General features: G+C 34.5%; 6 protein-coding genes across 26 annotated transcripts in view; 3 read left to right on the top strand and 3 right to left on the bottom strand.

Moving 5' to 3' along the window:
• LOC108002839 (CREB-regulated transcription coactivator 1) overlaps positions 1-11,769 on the bottom strand; it is a 32,937-nt gene extending 21,168 nt beyond the window's left edge. For 9 of the 17 annotated variants that reach the window (XM_062070909.1, XM_062070912.1, XM_062070916.1 and 6 more), the window contains exons 1-2: positions 11,004-11,402; positions 7,621-7,869 (exon numbers count right to left, since the gene is read on the bottom strand). In XM_062070909.1, coding sequence (XP_061926893.1) covers positions 7,621-7,869; positions 11,004-11,141 — 387 coding nt within the window. In that variant the 5' untranslated portion in view covers positions 11,142-11,402. Of the gene's footprint in view, positions 1-7,620; positions 7,870-11,003; positions 11,403-11,422 lie in introns of those variants that run through there. The other 8 variants (XM_062070910.1, XM_017064756.2, XM_062070913.1 and 5 more) reach the window with 2 other exon arrangements.
• LOC108002840 (general odorant-binding protein 69a) lies at positions 3,554-5,821 on the top strand. Its single transcript, XM_017064762.2, has 6 exons — positions 3,554-3,840; positions 4,628-4,709; positions 4,796-4,884; positions 4,957-5,059; positions 5,144-5,208; positions 5,424-5,821. Exons 1-6 carry the CDS (start codon positions 3,766-3,768, stop codon positions 5,439-5,441), a joined length of 432 nt encoding a protein of 143 aa, XP_016920251.1. The 5' UTR covers positions 3,554-3,765; the 3' UTR covers positions 5,442-5,821.
• Positions 11,770-12,268: 499 nt separating the features above from the next.
• On the top strand, positions 12,269-15,729 carry LOC108002830 (mucosa-associated lymphoid tissue lymphoma translocation protein 1 homolog). Its single transcript, XM_017064734.3, has 11 exons — positions 12,269-12,647; positions 12,763-12,923; positions 13,005-13,191; positions 13,278-13,542; positions 13,614-13,706; positions 13,790-14,015; positions 14,130-14,313; positions 14,383-14,597; positions 14,730-14,831; positions 14,965-15,233; positions 15,294-15,729. The coding sequence occupies exons 1-11, from the start codon at positions 12,511-12,513 to the stop codon at positions 15,396-15,398; spliced, it is 1,944 nt and encodes a 647-aa protein (XP_016920223.1). The 5' UTR covers positions 12,269-12,510; the 3' UTR covers positions 15,399-15,729.
• LOC108002832 (uncharacterized) lies at positions 15,392-16,873 on the bottom strand. Of its 2 annotated transcripts, XM_017064737.3 has the most exons (4): positions 16,736-16,873; positions 16,246-16,641; positions 15,949-16,135; positions 15,392-15,880 (listed from the first exon to the last, which is right to left on the bottom strand). In XM_017064737.3, the coding sequence occupies exons 2-4, from the start codon at positions 16,573-16,575 to the stop codon at positions 15,705-15,707; spliced, it is 693 nt and encodes a 230-aa protein (XP_016920226.1). In that variant the 5' UTR covers positions 16,576-16,641; positions 16,736-16,873; the 3' UTR covers positions 15,392-15,704. The 2 variants fall into 2 exon arrangements, with proteins under 2 accessions (XP_016920226.1, XP_016920225.1); XM_017064736.3 differs by having other exon boundaries at positions 16,246-16,873.
• Positions 16,874-17,163: 290 nt separating this feature from the next.
• Positions 17,164-18,669, top strand: LOC108002831 (large ribosomal subunit protein uL24m). The gene is made up of 5 exons (XM_017064735.2): positions 17,164-17,413; positions 17,499-17,687; positions 17,756-17,958; positions 18,041-18,227; positions 18,309-18,669. Exons 1-5 carry the CDS (start codon positions 17,318-17,320, stop codon positions 18,393-18,395), a joined length of 762 nt encoding a protein of 253 aa, XP_016920224.1. The 5' UTR covers positions 17,164-17,317; the 3' UTR covers positions 18,396-18,669.
• Positions 18,622-19,870, bottom strand: part of LOC108002829 (uncharacterized) — a 33,795-nt gene continuing 32,546 nt past the window's right edge. For 3 of the 4 annotated variants that reach the window (XM_017064729.3, XM_017064732.3, XM_017064730.3), the window contains 2 exons: positions 19,651-19,821; positions 18,622-19,577 (listed from right to left, as the gene is read on the bottom strand). In XM_017064729.3, coding sequence (XP_016920218.2) covers positions 19,408-19,577; positions 19,651-19,821 — 341 coding nt within the window. In that variant the 3' untranslated portion in view covers positions 18,622-19,407. The remainder of the gene's footprint in view (positions 19,578-19,650; positions 19,822-19,870) is intronic. The other variant, XM_017064731.3, reaches the window with a different exon arrangement.

Below are 19,870 nucleotides of genomic sequence, written 5' to 3'. Positions count from 1 at the left end.
GAAATTCGAATTTCGAAGAGGAGTTATGATCCCCGAGTGGACCGATACTCGAATCATACTCGTTTAATCGTCGCGCATAAATTAACGGGGCATCGAATTAGCATCGTTTAGCATGAAACTGCTCGTCCAGTTGCCCAGCCGGATAACGGACACATTAATCCCCGCGACAGGCTGATCGTAATTGTGCCACGGTTAAAATAACCCGAAAATTTCGGATTTTCGTATATACATATATATACACATCTTTCTTAATTAAACGTTCCACGTACGAGAGATCCGCATTATCGAAGTGCAAAAATTGTAATCCGGGAATAATAGTTTTCTTTCGTCTATTAAAAATAGAACGGTTGTTGAACGGTCGGGAAGACAAAACGGGGAGGGGAGACAGAGGCGTATGCAGGTAATATATATATATATATACACACATATATGTGGAGCAACGGGTATCAATGTTCGCGGCACCACTCCAGAATCTCGGGGCCAAGAGGTTAAAGCCGAGTTTGCACGGGAACGTAAACTCGGCCGCCCGGCAGGTGGGCCACTGCACGTGCGCGGATGGCAGAAATCCGGCGAAATTCGATCGATTCCGGGAGGAAGGGAGGAGGAAGGTTCGGCGAACATTGGGGCGCTGACGGGGTTCGCCAGCCAGCCAGCCAGCCAGCCAGTCAGCCAGCCAGCCAAGGCCTACGAATCGACTCGTGCTAAGAAACTGAGTGCTCTCTTGACCCCGATATCCCCCGCGATGCGTTCCTTCGAGCGATCGAAACCCGACCTTGGCTTCGAGAGACCGATGCGCCCAGCCTCTCCTTCTCCCTTTCTCTCCTCCCTCGCCACGGATGGAACTGTGGATTCCATCGCCAACAACCTTCTTCCAAGCTCTCCCTTCCAAAACTCCGGACAACGGGGCGAAAGAAATCGCGAAAACGTTCAATTTTCCTTCCGATCTTTTTAAATATAAACCGGGCCTCACGCGAACCACGGAAGCGGAACGACTCTCCCTTTGACCACAGCCACGGAATCGAATTCGGCACGGTACGGTCAATTAACGAAGATGGAGATTTCACGCGAGTTAGTTAAAGCACGCGATCGATCCATCGTTGTTGCGTGTTGCGTGAAATCGTGAACGACCATCGATCCTCTCCACCGTGTATTTCTCGTTCGTTCTCGCCAAAGATACGACGAGAACCTATCTCTCTCTAAATTAGTACAACTTGTTACGTTTGAACCAATCGAAATTTCGAAATTTCACCAGAGACCGTTAGTTTTTATAACCGTCAATAAAAATGCGGAGTCCGATAACGCGGGCCAATCGTCATCTTCCTTCTCACCGTTCGGCTCCGTCGATAAATGAAAAATGCAATTATCGTTGGATCCAACGCGCGCTTCGCCCTCCGCTAAACCGACTAATATGTGTATACACTCGGGCTTCGTTACGTATAATTTCGTTAAACTCGCAAAAACTCGGCTTCTTCTGAACGAAACGAAGAAAAAACATCGCGCCCGAGTATACGATGAGTATACCAGCAAATTATACGTGGTTGCCATCGTGCAACGATTCGAGCAAGTTATAACCGATAACCGTAGAGGAAAAAAGGGAGATGCGAATTTTTTCGATGATATAACGCAACCGTTGCGTAACTTTCAATTACTATTTTTCTTTTTTTCATTTTTGTTCGCGATTATTTTATCCGATTGTTATTGTAATCCGAATCTTTGCGTCTGTTGGAAAACGGAAGGAAATCGATCGACTTATATAAATAAAATTTAATTCGTCCGTCTTAATTAGACTCGCGAATGTTTACGATTCGACGACGTTTCTTTTCTTTTTTCTTCCTCGTTATAATTTCTATTACGATATCGTAAATATTGCGACGGGTCGAAAGAGAATAATTATTAATCGTGGATAAGTGAAAAACTTGCTTCCTTTTTCTTTTCATTTCGAATGCTTCTCTACGCCTTTTTTCCCTCGATAAAGTTATTTGTCCGGTATATTCTAATAAACATTGTGTACACCTCGCAAGAGTAACTATTAATCATGATAACGCGAGGCGCGTTCTGACCCACGCGGTCAGAAAATTCATTAAATATCGGTCTGGCAAAAAATATTGACGAGCTTGCCCAACTTCGTTCCAGTTGCACAAACACGAGGAATATTCCAGGATTCGGATTTCATCGGCTCGATATCGTTCCGCTTTTCAGGAAAACTTACACCGGCTCAGACCTTGCTAGTTCACTGAATAAGTGATATATCGCAGGCTCTAGCGCGCAACGGAAAGGAAAGGAAACGGTCGGTCGATCGCGATTTGGTAGCAAATTACACGAGCGGAAGGCATGTTAAAGCTGGTAAACGAGATTTTCGGCTCGTCCAAGCGTCGTCCCTCGCTTCGAAACCTTCGAAACGGATATTTTCCAACTCCTCGTGACCAATTCTCTCGACCAATTTCGCCCCGATTTCGCTTCGAGACCTCCTCTGAACCGTGAAATTGATAAAAGGGGTTCTATTGGAAGAACTCGTCCCAAGAACTCGGTCGAAAACGGTAATTAAATTCGAGAGGTGTGCCGACCGCCCCTAAAATGACGAATTCCTGCGATCTTTTTCTTAAGCTTGTTGAGTTAACAGGGAGAAAGCGAATTTCGTTCCAGAGAATCTTTTCGAAATCGCACGATCTTGCATAATACACACGCATCGATCCTCGATAATATTCTATGCAGTTTCTATTATTATTACTCCTCGTTCTTGATTCGGAATTTTAAAAAAAATTTAAATTAGTTATTTTTCCCTCTCAATTAAATAGAAAGAACGCGAAGAATAGAGTAGCCTTTTTAAATTTTTCAGTGATGTAATATATTTGTATCTTGTCTAATGTACTATATATATATATGTTTTAATAAAAAGAACATAGAGTCGTATCCCATTAGGTATTTAATACCAGATTACGATCCGAGCATCGCGCTCTTGCAATGGCGTTCTCTCTTGTAATTCGATATAATTATTCTCAAGTAGCAACAAATGGTTTTTGCAAACGAGTCATTAAAGGAAACGTAACGGACGTAATTTCAGTAATCGCGAATCTGCCAATTCACGTTGTTGATTTCCTCTACAACGCTTATATTACATATAAAACGGTGTAAGAAAAAAAAATATCCTTTCTTCTTCTTTTTTTAGACGACAAATTTCCAAATTTCCAAAGGGACGGAGCGAATCTCTTGACCGAACGCTTCGAACTTGATCTCTCGAAAAAGTAAGCAGTGTTGCCGTTACGCGAATTCGATTAACTTACAGGACGCTCGTAGACGCCCTGTTGCAGCGCTAGTAGCGACACTCCAAATTTAAAACTAAACTCGACGCGATTCGATCCGAATTTAAGAATCGAAATCCGATTCGATCCAACACAAAACTTTCCCAATCGTCTTTCGCCGATTCCCTCGAGACGAATCCCGTTCCGACCCGAAAACAGAATCGGAGAGAAGGAAGGCAGGATGCGCTCAGGGTCACGGGCGCACGTGATCGAAAGAGCGCACTTCCGTTACGGGGCCGAAAATTAGCCGTGTTTTCTTCAACCAATTATCAAAAGGACTTCAATCAACGCGTTCCTCGGCAAACCCTCCTCCTCTTGCACACACGCCCACATCCCGTGCATCCCGTGCAGCCGTTATAAAAACGCCGCCACCGACGCGTCGCGGCATCCATTGTACGCGCAGAGCAGGCGAGACAACGCGTGTGTGCGCGTGCGTGTGCGGGGAAAATAATTATTGCGCGCGATCATGGGTAGCACGAAGCAAGCCTTCATCTGTTCCGTCGCCCTCCTCTGCCTCGAGACGATTTTCGTGAACGCAGCGGTAAGCTTCAATTTCTTCGATTTTTCAACTCGAAGCGGGGCGCGTCGATGAAAGGGGGGATGGGATCGGCGTTAATTTTGCTAACCCTTTGCGCTCTCGGTCATTTGGATTGACACGGTATTGAACAATATTTATTTATGTTTGATTTTGAGTTTCTCAGCTCTTTATAATCTTACGAGATGTAGAATAATGTATCGTCAAATGGCTAGATTTTTTTTATCTGAAATTAGACCGTGGGTCAGACGACATCTTTAGTTTGATGGATAGAAATATTATTTTCAAAGTTTTTCAGTTTTGTAAGCATGAAATGACTTTTCGTTATTGAATGACGAAATCGCGTGGAAATGAAAGATATATTTTTTTAAAACTATTTCTTACTAATGAACGTATTAATGAAATACTGTGCGAAACAAATAATCATGCAATAAAGAAATTAGAAAACTCTGCTATTTTGCTCTGACAAACCTGAAGATGCATCTCGCTAATTCCTTCATAAAAAATAATTCGCACGAAACGATATAGACTTTAATATTCAATAATCTTTTCTTCTTTATATATAAAGATAGTGGAGTTCGAGCGAAACAGCAGTGCAAAGGGTTAACATACTTTAATCTCGAGAAATTGCAGAGAAATTATTTACGAAATTACGAATGGTTGAAGAAACAGTTATAATTCTGTCTATACGTTTCATGCGCTGATTTCGTAAAAAGAAATTCGGAGATCGAATTGACCCGATATTGATAATTATTTGGAAAAAATACGCGAGTTTCGATGGATTTCGTTTTAGCCGGATTGGGTGCCGCCCGAGGTGTTCGACATGGTCGCGGAGGACAAGGCTCGTTGCATGGGCGAGCACGGAACGACGCAAGGTTAGTAGACGCGTGGAAGCGACCGGTTAAAGAATATTCGAATGTTAAAAAATCTCGATCGAAAAATAATTTTCGTCTCAACGTAGCGCAAATCGACGAGGTGGACAAAGGGAACCTGGTAAACGAACCGTCCATCACTTGCTACATGTATTGCTTGTTAGAGGCGTTCAGCTTGGTGAGTTTTAAAGAAACGATCACTGCGTTCAAACACGAGGCTATTCTACAGGAATATGGAATTCTCGTTTAGGTGGACGATGAGGCAAACGTGGACGTGGATATGATGTTGGGCCTGTTGCCGGATCATCTTCAAGAAAGGGCTGAGTCGATCATGGGCAAATGCCTTCCAACCTGTACGTGCATCGATCCGTTAATTGATTAGAATTTCGAATTTCTTCTTTTTTAAATCTCTCTTTTTTTTTTTCTTATTTTTGTAGCCGGCTCCGACAATTGCGACAAGATGTACAATCTCGCCAAATGCGTCCAAGAATCTGCGCCGGACGTAAGTGAGAAATTCTTCTTCCGTGCTCGAACGAGACTCTTCGAAAATTCCTTTCTTAACAAATTAACATGCAATTTTTTTAACACCGTACAATATTCGAGACGACAAAAGCGAAAATGTGCATGCAGCGAGCAGAGCACGCAAAGCAAAGCGAAAGAAAACGTTTCTCTAACTGGATTTCCTTTCGAATTGAACCAGCTATCTTTCGTTTTCAGGTATGGTTCGTTATCTAAGGGGGCGTGACGAGAAGATTATTTTCTGGGATCGAGTGGACGATCGCGAGGGAAAATCGAGAACAGGCTGTGTGGAAAAAATGGCTAAGTGAATACGGCACAATTGCGAAATAAACGAAAAGGAGGAGGATTAAAAAATGCAGAAGAAAAAAAAACGCGAGATATCATCAAAAATACAAACAATAGTTTTAATTCGTCTTAAACAAACGCGTGCACGTTCCGAGAGAATATATCCCAGAAGAAAATCGCCACTCGATGCTGACAATAACCGGCGAAGAGATAAATACATAGAAATGTGTATAATGTAGGTGAGAAAGTGAAAAATATACGAATATGAGCCGAGTGAACGTTCTTCGCTCGTCGAATAATCAAACAAGAAATTTCTCCAAGTTGTATCCGCTTGCTAGTGTGAATAATTTGTTTGGAAAAGCGATAATAACGTTTATATTGAACGTAATATCGTTACGTGATGATCGAACGAAGCGCGATTTCCAGCTCATTGATATCCACTATAATTTGCATGACAATCCAACTCGCGAGATGTCTTCGATTTATACGGCATAATTGTACGTTTTGTACGCGAAAACATCGAACAACAACCGTATCCCCGATCGTAACGTATACGTAAAATTTACCAACTTGTTGTTACTTGTTATTTCATCCTTAAGACTCGAGATAATTTCTTAATGACTTCATCGACACGATCCTTCTTACGTAACATTATTCATTCGCGAGATTCAACGTCGATTCGTCTCGAAATTTTCTCATCCGAACAGATTTTACACATCGATATATCGAATTTTTCCACCACGATTCTCGTTCCTTTTCTTTTCGAAAATTCGACGCAAGAATTATTCGTTGCTTAAAAATAATCCAAGGCTGGAGCGTGCAATGATATGAATATATATATATATATATGTATATATATATATATATGTATATATATAGCAATTTGTAAAATTTCGCGACCAACTTGGCGATACTTATCGGCACAGCAGAAAACTACTACGCTATTACCGAATTAGAATTAAATTAAATTCGCGCGAAACACGGTTTAGGAAGAATCTAGGAACGTGCAAAAGAACTATTCATGCAACTCTCAACTGCAAAAAAGAAACGAGAAACAGTTTATTATTCTCGCGCATTTACACGATTACACTGTACTGATCGTGCAAAAGATTCCATCATGCAGAGAAAGAAAAAAAAAGAAAAGAGGATAGGAATAGATCGAATTGGAGAGATTGGCTCGTTCGAAGAAGCTTGAAGTTTCGCAAACAAGGTAAAGTTTCGAAGGCGAGTGAGATTTCGTCATCGATATTTCGCGTCGAAATAAGCGGATAGTTTAGACGTTTGGAAAGTTTGCATAGAGCGCGAGACCGGTTCGATTCCGAAGGACCGACTTTCCACCGCTGTGCGAAATCGAAAGGGGAACGGGCCGAAAACGGAACGCGAATCGTTGCAACGCAGCGCCCTCTCCCCTCCCCGGCCGGCGTTGGAAAGGAGAAAAATCTTGAAACGTCTATTTTTACGCGGCGACTGGAAATAGTTTAATGAAAGGAGGCACGCGATCGGCCGTACGTTGCTCCAGTCCATGAGTCACGAGTTCGAAAGCGGACTCGCAACAAGTAGAGATCTCCCACATGAATGTAACGTCGGTGTAATTGATCGTGGCAACACCGAACGAATGTAATTCCAATAATTCGATAGTTCGCGAGCGAGTTGGAGAGGGGGCGCGCGCGGTACTGCCTCGAAAAGAAACGAGAGAAAGCCGATAAGCCAGGCGTAATTTACGGGCTTTAATTCTCGCTTCTTAAACATTGGTCGCCACGTATTTGCGTTTTACACGTTTGGACAATCGATCCGGATCCTTTTATTTTCTGTGTCGGCTCGCGTGCATCGAACGAATCGTTTGCAAAAGGACGTTAGGCGCGGTGGTAGTAGCGAAAGGGGAACGGTCGATCGATGATCGGGAAGAAAGCAGAATTTGCAATTTTTTGGAAGGGAGAAAAACGAAGAGGCGGAAGAAAGAGGAGGCAAAAAAAATGGTGCAAGCACGATCTACGTGTACACACACATATGTGTATATATGTATATATAAATATATACGAAAAAGAAGGAGGAAGAGGGGGGGAAAAAAAGAAAAACTAGATTGACACGGTTGTTAGAGATGGGCCAATACCTTAAGGTCGATCGAGTGGATAGCGGCGTTGTGCGACGATGCGTGTTGTTTCGCGTCATTGGCGCAATTCGCGTTGTTGTTAACATTCGGCAGAGAGCCACCCGCCCTGAACTGATTCCCCAGGTTAATGTGCAGGTGTTTGCCGCTGGACTGCGGTGGACTGGCGCCGGCACTCTTCACGGACAAAGGAGTCTCCAGTACCCCGGATCCCGTGGGACTGGCACACACCGAGCTGCTCGCCGAGTGGATCTAAGCAGGTCCATCGTTCGTATCGGTCACCAACTTGATCGCTTCCTCTGACAAACTATCTCTTGCCTCTCCACCATCCCCAACGTGTATATTTATCCATATGTACGAGCCACGCGTGATTCGTGCAAGAGAATTTTCCTAACTTTTTCTTTTCTACCCGGAAAATTTTCAATCTCGACGTTGCCGGAAATGATTAAACAATAGCGCGGAATCTTGGAAGGAGAACACTTGGTCGAGAGAAAGGGAACCGCGTTCTCCCTCCAAAGGGATATCATTCCCTTTCTAAAACGTCCTACGTGACTTCGAATTTGTACCGCTAGGTCTGCATTCCTGTCCCAGACCCCCTTTTTTTCCCTTTCTCCTATCTTTCGTTTCATCGTACGGGAAGGCGAAGAAAAATTCCAACGATTCGTTGAAGAAAATCGGTTTGGACAGACGAAAACACCGAATTTCTATCCTCACCGCTACGTTTTCGAGGAAATCGTAATAAAGAAACGGTGGAAAATCGAATCGTTGCGATAAAATTGCAATCGCGACCTCTTTATATACATATTTTTTTTATAACGAAATTGCGCAATTCTTGCGGTGAAAGTATCAGTTTTTTTCTTTTACGAGCGTACAACCTGTTCTGCGATTAGATCATGCCGCACTAGACCACGTGGCTCGCCTTTCTCGTATCTCTCTTTCCGAGGGAGAACGCAGAAAATTTATGCAATGTTTTTTCTAGTTCCGAGACTTGATTGTTTGTATAAAAAAAAAAAAAAAAAACAACAAGTTAAAACAACACGATAAATTGATTGAATTATTCGATGATATTCGTAAATTAATTCGATGTCCACGATCGAAAAATTTTTAAATAACTACTCGGACAACTAACTAGAAATCGTAAAATATCGCCATCCTCGAAAACGAATGGGACCAGTTTCGCGCGTACTTTCGCACTCACACGTAACATCGTTTCTGATTCCCCTTCTTTCTTTGTTCCTATTCGTTTCATTTGGGTCATTTTACTAAACTTGCATCGAAATATGCGTAATGAAAATTTGGATTGGTTTCACTTCGAACCGACGAACGAATATTAGCGAACGATTAATAATTATAATTCCAAAATTGTTGTATTGCGAGATACATATGGGAGAGAAAAAAAGAATTATGAGAAACAAGTGCAAACAACGTTCAAATTGTTCCGAGTGTTAACAACGATCAATTGTTCTTCCCATTCGACTTGAGATTTAAACACGCGTGAGTTAACACATCGGTTCGAACGATTAGTCGCCGCGTTTGTAATCGTTATCGAGGCCGTTAACGGTATAATGATTCAGAGTCGTGTAACTCGACGATCGTTCGATCAAAAATTATAGTTCGGATCAAAGATCGCGTATAAGGCGCAAAAATGTAGCGCGGAATCACGCAGACTAGACGCGAGGGAAGAAAACGGAGGATTACGTATACAAACGTTGTACTCGATCCATGATTTGGTCAGGTCCAAATCGATTAAACGGAATTTAAATACAACGCGTACACACACATACACACATACACGCGTGAGATACAATTTCCCGTAATATTAGAATATTGTGTAATAAACATGGAACGACTTTTCTCCTTTAATACGAAACGCTTTGAGAATCGCTAGAAGATAAGGAAACGTGTCTCGAAACTTATCCTGACATCTCGAGATTAGTCGAATAATTCGACGATAATGCAACGAAACGCGAAAAAAGAAATAAAGAGAAATGTGCGCGGGAATAATTAGATGCACAACTAAAAACATGTGTACACGCGAGCGCGCGCGCGGGCGCGCATTCTCAACGTCCAATAGATTAAGTCATAGTACCGTAAATAACGCCGCGATATCGACTGATCGAATATGAACTTTAACGTATAACGCAGCTTCCGCATTTAGTACAATGTTGGCGGTTATGTAATGACTGTACGGTTATCGGAGTGCTGCCCGATTAAAAACGCGCCAATTTCGCGCGATTCCCGCGAAACGACAATCTCCACGTAACACCATGATAGAGGGCGCTAGCTCGTAAAAAAAAATGCGATCTGTAGTGCGTGAACTTCATCAATTTTCTATCTTTCGTAGCTAAAAATATTGATTGCTTGAATCTACGCGCGATCCATCCCATCCACGTGCATTTTCAAAAAACGGACTAACATACGCGTGACAATTCCGCAATTGTGCTCAACGATAAACGGTTATAACTATCTTTCGTTGGAAAATTGAATTTATAAAATCATGGCTATCAATTGCATAAGAGCACGATCGAATTTTAATCTTATCTCGCTGATTTTTCATATACATTGACATTTCGAATCGATTAATAACAATACTGTCAATCTAAAAGCTATCGTCCGTTTTATCGTGCGAAACTATAAACGTTAAGAAAAGCAATTTCGCGCAGAAGCAAGACGATAAGTTGTTTCAGAACCCGGAACCGGAAGTATCATACTTAACAGAGAAGATTTTCATCGGCATTTTTATCGAGTGAAAAATTAGGTTATTGACCGATTGCATTTGATATATTCGAAAATTCAATTCGTTTTTTGTAATTAAAATAATTACTATCGATAATTCTCTTATATAACCATAAATTGAAGTAATAAAATAATTTGTTTCTAATTCTTATGAGAAAAACATACATTGAACAGTCTTGAATTAAATTCGAAACAACACGTGATGACTTGTATTATATCTCTAATAATTTCGAGATTGCGAAGATAGTTAAAATTGTCAAATACGAACGATATTCGTTTTATCGAAATAGTTCGAAAGTACATGGACTGAAAGTTGAACGACGCACTTCAACGAACGATAAACTATCAGAAAAACGAAGAACAGTTCATTTGGTCACTATCGATCGTGGATAAAAGTATGTCGCGTAAATAGAAACACAAACACGATTATCGTCAAGTTTATTGTGAACGCTTTCAATTTCTTTTAAATGAGAAACGAATGAAGATTTTTTAATCGCGAATATATATAGATTTTGATTAAAATGCATATAGAAAATCGTGAGAATATTCGAAATTGAGATTTTTCTTGAAAATACGATAGTCGGTTCGAACTAGTCAGCAGGATGGATGCGATTGTCGATCGCACACGTATGCATTTATTAAGAACTTACAGGACGGATGGTGGCAAACAAGCACACAGTACGTTTCGCATAGTATACCGGAGCATATAAGTACTCGTTCCACATATACGCATATTCATACACTCTTACACGCGGCGAACGAAGAGACACATACGCATCCGTCCGCATACTATGATAACGAATAGGAAAGAGAAACAGAGGGCCAGTAGCGAGTACATGTAGTTGTACGCGTTAACACAAATACTGATAGTAGACTAGTCACACACTCAAATACCCACGACCGTATAGAAAGACGAGCACATTCACGTAGGCATACACACACTCGACACACGGTGCAACGAGGAAAGAGAATACTCGTTGTTTACGTTCTAACATCTGAGCCGAAGAAGGTATACGGAAAATATCAAGATATGTCCCTCAATGACAAGGACCTACTGGGATTTCCTTACTCTGCTTGTGTAATCCGAAACTTCTCGCATGATAGCCTCGAACGCCGCTCTTTCCTGTGCTTCCTTCTGTTTGTGTAGCGCGATCTTGTCACTGAACTTTCGTGGATTCGCCATGATGGCTCGGCACTAGATCTTCCGACACTCGCGAGTATCGTGCACCTACTATCGTGTGCCCTCTATCCCCTCACACGTTTCCTTTTTCACCAATCGCACCAATAAGGACTCCTTAAATTTCACCACGTTAGAACCCGTAACCTACTGCCTTCTGGATGGCACTGCCGATCACTGATACGCAAGATTATGCGGCGCAGCGCGCCACGCGCATCGCGCAGGAGCCGCTTTTTGCGGGCTCATTGGTTACAGCAATCCCCACCATTCTATCGCACCCGCAATAAAAAACTGACGATACTTTTCCGGGGTGTTCCGAAAGCTCGCTCTTTCGTTTGGTATTACAATGTATAACGCTGAAGATAAAACAGATTAACATAGATTCACGTCTTATTATCACATATTCGCAAACTTAACTTGATAATGAAAAATTATTTACTTTCAATTCATTTACAAACTTATTGTATTAATTTAATTTCTATTCTTATATGTTAATAAATATATTTTTTTTATATTTATATTTATTATAAATAAATGTTGTTTTAAATGATAAAATATATTAATCCTATATTTGATTTAATGGTATAAAATTATTTTTTTAACTATATATTTTATATATCTTTTCCATAATGAGTTTAAATAAAATATTGCATTTTCTAATTTTAAATACATTACAGATATAAAAATATTGATCAATAATTTTTACTATTTCATAATTCTGTTATATCGATTGAGAATAAAGTATCGATATATATATATATATATATATGTATTTGTGAACATTATAAATTTTAATTATTTTACAAATAATTTTTACATATGAATATTATTATAAAAAAAGAAAAAAAATTCTATTCAAAACAAATTCAGATATTAAACTAATTAATATAATTAATATATTTTTTTATTTTAAAAAATAAAAATTATTCCTTTTATAACAAAATTTTTCGTACGCTGCATTTTTAAGAATTTTAATAAAAATGACACAATTTGATAAAGATGCGTATATTGAGTGTTTACCAATAACTATATATAATGAAATAATTAATGCATTAAATAAAGATGCAACTTGGACAATATTAGCAAATCATGTAGCCAAAGAACTTCAATATCCATGGTAATAAGAGAAATTTTTTTTTATATTATTTATTTATGTTTAAAAAAAACAAATTAAATGTTAAATTATAATAATTAAATAAAGATAATATCCTATTTCATTTCATAAAATATAGCACTTGGATACAATCTTTACAAGAAATTAGACATTCGAATGATTCTCCTGGACAAAAATTATTTTCTGAATTAAATATTAGAATGTGTACTGTAGAAGTATTATGTGCTTTATTAAATGATTGTAAACTTTATAATATTCTATCCATTATATCTAATCCAGGTATGATAATATTATATTATTATTTAATAAATTATTTATTATCTATATTTTATTTCATATATATATATATAATGATTTTAGAACCTTTGAATATTATTATGCATCCAACAGAAGAATTTCCAATTAATATTTTGAAAGTTTCATTTGGATATCATCTTCATCTATGCTGCAAAGCTGTTGGAATGCCACCACCAAATTACATATGGTATCATAATGACGAACAATTACAGTATTATACTTCTGATGAACTTGATCTTACTATAACTAAGTATATATTTAATATAAAAATATTTATACAATTTCTATAAATTGTTAATTGATCGAAATATAAAATTTATTTTATTTATTTCAAAGTGTTTCTCAAGCTGGAGAATATAAATGTAAGGTATTTCAAATTAAAAATGATGGCACTCTTATATCAACTTTAACTTCAAAAGCTATAATTGTTCAAATTTTTCCTATGCCTGTTATAATAGAAGTACAACCCCAACAATTTTTGGAAGTTAAGGAAAATGAAAGTTTTACAATTTTTTGCAAAGCTAGTAGCAATCCTGAACCATGTTATCAATGGTTCCATGACAATGTTAAAATAGATGGAGAAACATCAAACATTCTGCATGTATGTAAACTACCATTTTTTTTCTTCATCAAAATAATAATAATGTTATGAATTTTTTTTTATAATTTTAGATAAAACAATTTACTTCAAAAAATGAAGGGAAATATTATTGTTATATTCATAACAATATTAGTGAAGCTTATACTGAAAAAAGTCATATAATGGTAAAAATATGTAATATTTTTTTATTAATATTAATATTATGATATTAATTACATCATAATGTATTAAATTCATAATTTTATAGATAGATTTCCAAAGATTAAAAGCAGTTGCAAAAATAGCTTTAATTATAGCAAATGAAGAATATGAATATCATGAATGTCTATTAACACCTAAAAATGATGCTGTATGCATTGGTAATCTTCTGAAAGAAATTGGATTTGAAGTAATTTGTTTTCTCAATTTGACATTCACTCAAATGAAAAATGCAATAGAAATATTTAGCAAAGCTTTAATAGAAGGTGTATATGGTAAAGTGTAAAAAATAAAAAATAAATTATTTGTAATTAATTGTAATTAATTATTTGTAATTTAAGAAATAAATATTTTGTAAATTATTACTTAAATTGTATCTTTTTATACAGGTTTATTTTATTTTGCTGGTCATGGTTTTAAAATGCAAGAGAATTATATGCTTGCAACAGATGCTCCAGAAAGATATCTTAGGAAAGATGCGATATGTGAAAGTGAACTATTGTCTGCATTTCTTAAAAATAATCCTGAACTATTAATTATTATTTTGGACATGTGTCAATCTTTACCTTCAAGGTAAATATTTTTTTTTAATTTAATTAATTTTCACTCGTTTCTGCATTTTATTAATCTATCTATTTTTAGAGAATTTAATCCTGAAATATATCAGGAAGTACCAATAGTGAAAGAATATAAAAGTAAAAAGAATCTTAGAAATTTAATTCAAGCATATTCTACATCTAGTTATCGACCTAGTTATGAGGAAAGAGGTAGTAAATATAGTTTATATATGACACATCTTAGCAAATATATTAATAAAGATATAACAGTCACAAAATTATTTGAAGAAGTTGGAAAATGTAAGTTGTTGATATTATAAATTTTGTATATAGATGCATATTATATTTTATATTTAATTCTTTTAAATTAAATTTATATAATATTTAAATAATTTTATTTTTTACTTCATATTTTATTATAATTATTTACAGCTATTGATAATTGTTTTAAAGACAAAGAAAGAAATCAGATTCCAATGTTTGCTGCATCTGTTACAAAGCCATTTCGTCTGATTGATGCTATTGATGCTAAAAGTAATTTTATTTAAACCCATTATATATTTATATTTATATACATTTATTATTAATAATGTTTTAATTTTAAATATTATAATTTTTTAAATATAACACTTTAAATATTAATAACATAATTTTTTAAATATTATAGAAAATCGTCCACACATCATTGATCATTTATGTGAACTTACATCATATTCAAGTCAAACGATAAATGTAACATTTAAACAAGCAAATATATGCAGTAGAATTACAATATCATTGTTTATGGAATTATATTTAAATGTAATAAAAATTAAGACACATGACTTGCCAAATGTAGAAGTCAAATTTTATAATTCTGTTCCCATGAAACAAAATAATTTGTTTCAAAATGTATATAAAAAAGAATGTTGGATTCACAATCCTCAATTAACCGAGGTATGTATTTTTTAATTGCTGTAAAAATGTTTTGTAAATTTATATAGATTTATGTTACAGAACTTTCTTATAATGACTATATCAAAAAATGAGAATGTTATTGGTGCAACAAAATTGTATATAAAAGATTATATACCTTCCATATTGAAAGACATAAATATTTGAAAAAAAATATTTATTTTGATAAATTTAGAAAAATATGATACATGTAATTATTAAATATTATTTAGATAATATAATTTTAGAAACTTGTGCCTTTTATAATTATATTTTTAGATTTTTGTATTAATTTAATATTAAATAATTTATATTTTTATAAAATTATAAAATTTTTATTGAATTAAATTATCTTGTAATCTCTAATTTAAACATTCAATAATATATATAAAAAAAAAAAGATATTTATTCTAAAACGTAACTAATCATTTATTTTAAAGTAAAAATTTTATTCAATTATATAACAGTTGAAATCTAATAAATTATATCTGTTGTATGATTGACTAGTCTTGCTATCCATGCTCCTCCTTCATTATTTATATATATTCTTTGAAATATGTAATTAAAACTTAGCAAGTAATATTCTGAAATTTCAATTGATTTGAAATAAAATCCATTTATTCCTATTTCAACCATTGTTTCATTGTTATCTATAATGAAATTAAATATGAATGAAAACAATAATGATAAAAAAGATGATTATATTATATAAAATTACCTTCTTTTATTTTTATAAGTTCTGGCATTACTAAAATATTTTTAGTTTGTATACCTATTAAAGTACGTTGATTTTGCGTAAGGCTTTCAACTGTATCTTTTAATATTTTTATAGTAGTTTCAGTTACTATACCATCTAATGCATCATAGTGTTGAGTAGCTAAAGCATTAGATATTACTTCTATTGCCTAAATTAAATTAATTATATCAATTAAACATTATCTATTGAAATTAAATATGTTATCATAATTAATTATATTTCCCAAAATGCATTAATATATCAATAAACATATTGTACCTGACGAACTCCTTGTACAAATTCAATAAAACGAAATTCTTTGTCAACAGTTGAACGTAAATAATAATATGCCTGAAGCATCTGCAAAATAGAGAAACCTCGGTCTTCTTTCCGTTTCCACATTAAGGGTGGCAATCTAACATCTTCCTTTTGCTTTTGACTAGTACACATTGACCTATGTATGCTAAAATTTGGATTCATCAAATTTGTACATTTCGATTCTGTCCAATAATATATCGTTTTTATTTTCACTTGAGATCTATTATGCATATGTAACATTACAAATTGTTGCATTCGTGTGTATATGCATTTTCTCAATTGAAATAACATTTTTTAATTCCGATGATATGAATACGGACAATGAATCATGAATATGTATATATGTATTATTCTAACCTATTCGAATTATAAATATTAATAATAATACATATAATAATAAATATATATAATAATATATATGATTTAATAAATTTTGTTATAATGATATTACATTATTTTATAAAATTGTATTTTTAAACTATATATATATATAATTATTCATCATTTATACGTTTCGTTCAATGTTTTTCAAAAAAATGGCGCCACCTTGATTACTGATGAAACTTACATATAAAATACATGAAAATATAAAGTTACGTTTACAAGTATTTTTGATATAAATATTTATAATATAAAATCCAATAAGAATATTTAAATACAATTTTTATATATGTAACATACAATATATCACAAAATTTTTAAGTTTTTTAATTTAATAAAATTTTTTTAAATTTAATAAAAATTTTATGAATTAATTAAACATATTGTAATATAACTTTTTAATATAAATCAAACATACTGAATAACATTAATACGTTTTATCATTTACATATATATGATATATGCACTTATAAATTAAATAAAATAAATATACGTTAGTTTCAATTCTATATATCATACTTTTTCGAAGTTCGTATCACATTTTGATTCATGTGTTTACATATTTAATTGAGAATTTGACTTTAGTTATAATTTTTAAGTATAGAATCTTTTTAAATATCTTAAACGTGAATTTAATTTATAATTTAAAAAAATGAGAGTCATAGGTACGTTATTTGGAAAGATGAGTGAATGGTCTAAAAAATATGCAAATTTACCAGATCGCTATATAGATCGTATTACAGAACGTGTACGTACATTTATTTTATATACGTGTTTATCATATTTTGTACCACATTCTATTTAGATTAGAGAATAATATTAATAATATATAGGTATTTTGGAAACCTCCACCCGGTAAACCGCAATTTCTTCCACGTAAAGTAGTATCAAGAAAGAAGTTGTATTTTTCTATACATCGTCCCTGGACTACAAATTTTTGTATAGACAATTGGGTTAAAAAACATCGAAAGTATGTTCCGATTGAACCTATAAAAAATTGGAGTTTTTTCCGTGGAGATCGTGTATGTAATTTATAAACGATATATATTTATGCGTTATATAAAAAGAAGCAGCATTAAAATATTTTTAGGTAGAGATATTAACTGGTCCAGATAAGGGAAAACAAGGAATAGTGCAGGATATCATTCAGGAAAGAAATTGGATTATTGTACAAGGATTAAATACGAAGGCAATAATACGTGGAAAAAAGAAAGATTTCCCCGGAATTTGTATGCGCGTGGAACAACCATTATTAGTTACTAGGGATGTACAATTAGTTGATCCTTTTGATTTGTAAGAGTCATTATAATTTTTTAAAACGAAATAGAACTTATTAGAAAATACATCGTATTCATATCTTTAATTTTTATATTAGAAAAGGGACTGCTATAGAATGGAGATATACAGAAGAGGGAAATCGAGTGAGAGTATCTTGTAGAACTGGTAGAATCATCCCAATTCCTATAAGTAGCAAAGAAACTGTAGATTATAAAACTCCAGAATTATATATCGAGCAATCTAAAGATACTATCGAAAGTGATGTAAAAGAACTAACATTCGAAGTAAGTTTTATATCTAATAAAAATAAGTAATTAGTATGTAGTTCGGTGTAATTAATAATTTTGATTTTTATTAATTTATAGGGAAAATTGAAAACATTTGAAATGGATATTATGGATAAAATGGGTATTAAAGAAGATCGTAAACCAAAGAAATATTATTGGTATTAATTTTGTTGAACGTATAATTAACATTTTACAAACATAGTCTTCGATGTACGATTATAAAACTTTACTTTGAAGCGTTGTTAAATCTGTGTTTTATTTTGTTATTATTGCTGAAAATTATTTTAAACTTAATCGAAAGAAAAAGATCAACGATCTAATCGCATTGGAAATATTTATGAGATAATATACGATATCGAAGAGTTGATCAAATAACATTTAGAATATTTAATTGATGAGATATTTATAATCAGTTTATTAAAGAATTTATTAAAGACAAGCCATTTTTATTATTATGCTTATTACTTTTATATTAACACACATACATATATCACAGCATGATTTTTAACAAACGCGAACCTAGAAACGAATGTCAGTCTACATTTAAATACTTTAATGATGCATTATATTAACATTTCTTTCTTTTTTTTACATTATATATGCCATATTTCTAGAATAATTGTATTTTGAATTTTTCCACTCTTTATTTACAAATTATTTTTCTCTATTTATTTCATAATATCGTATTAAACAAAAACATGTTTATACATACGTTCTTTAGAAATACTTTAAACTTCAATACAAACTAATAGTAGATGATGATTAGGAAAGGTATTCCTCACGTATGCAAACGGACATTACACATTGTACTCGATAGTACCACAATACCGAAAAAAAAAAAAAAATTCTTTCTCGCAAAGATTTTCAAATAATTATTTAGCGATATAATCTTGATATACACATACATATATAAGCAAAATTTATGGATCCTACAGTAAATTTTCAACGAATTATATTTGATTACTCTATTTTTTTGAAAGTAGATGAAAAGATACACTAAATATTCGCAATAAAATCCGATTTCGAACACAAGAATCATCCAAACGCGTATTGTATCGTTCAAATTCAATATAAAAATTGCATTCTATGAAACCATTGCACTTGTTTGAAATTCGTTGTATTGCATCCATGGTGTTTACGATATACATACGACACGTTTATCGGAATTGACTACCATTTACGACGATTTGGTGGCAGGGTGCCTGACTAGGAGGTTCACTTCGCCATCGTGTAATTTCTTCATAAGAGACCACGCCTCGATTCTTGACATTCGTGTCACATCATATCCATTTACTTGTAATAACTGGTCCCCTGCCTTTAAGGCACCTGTTTTCTCAGCAGCACCTCCTACATCGCAATATTTTTATTAGATATATATAATTTTAAAATGCGATTATCGAAGACGGAAAACGCAACGTACCGGTAAATATTTTTTTGATCAGCAACGGCCTGTCCCCAAGAGGGCTGTCTCTACCTCCTTCGAGACTGAATCCCAAACCAGTTCCGTCCTTGTAAACTGCTACAACCGACGGTGGACCCCACGCAGTGTCCTCTGCAGTATCGTTCGTCTCGAATCCTTCGAGAACAAAATCTGTCCGGTTATTATAAATAAAACCTTTCGATTTAACGAAATTTTTCGA

This window comes from Apis cerana, linkage group LG2 (assembly GCF_029169275.1).
Source record: "Apis cerana isolate GH-2021 linkage group LG2, AcerK_1.0, whole genome shotgun sequence".
Classification (NCBI taxonomy): domain Eukaryota; kingdom Metazoa; phylum Arthropoda; class Insecta; order Hymenoptera; family Apidae; genus Apis; species Apis cerana.
This window is presented reverse-complemented; position numbering and strand designations above follow the sequence as displayed.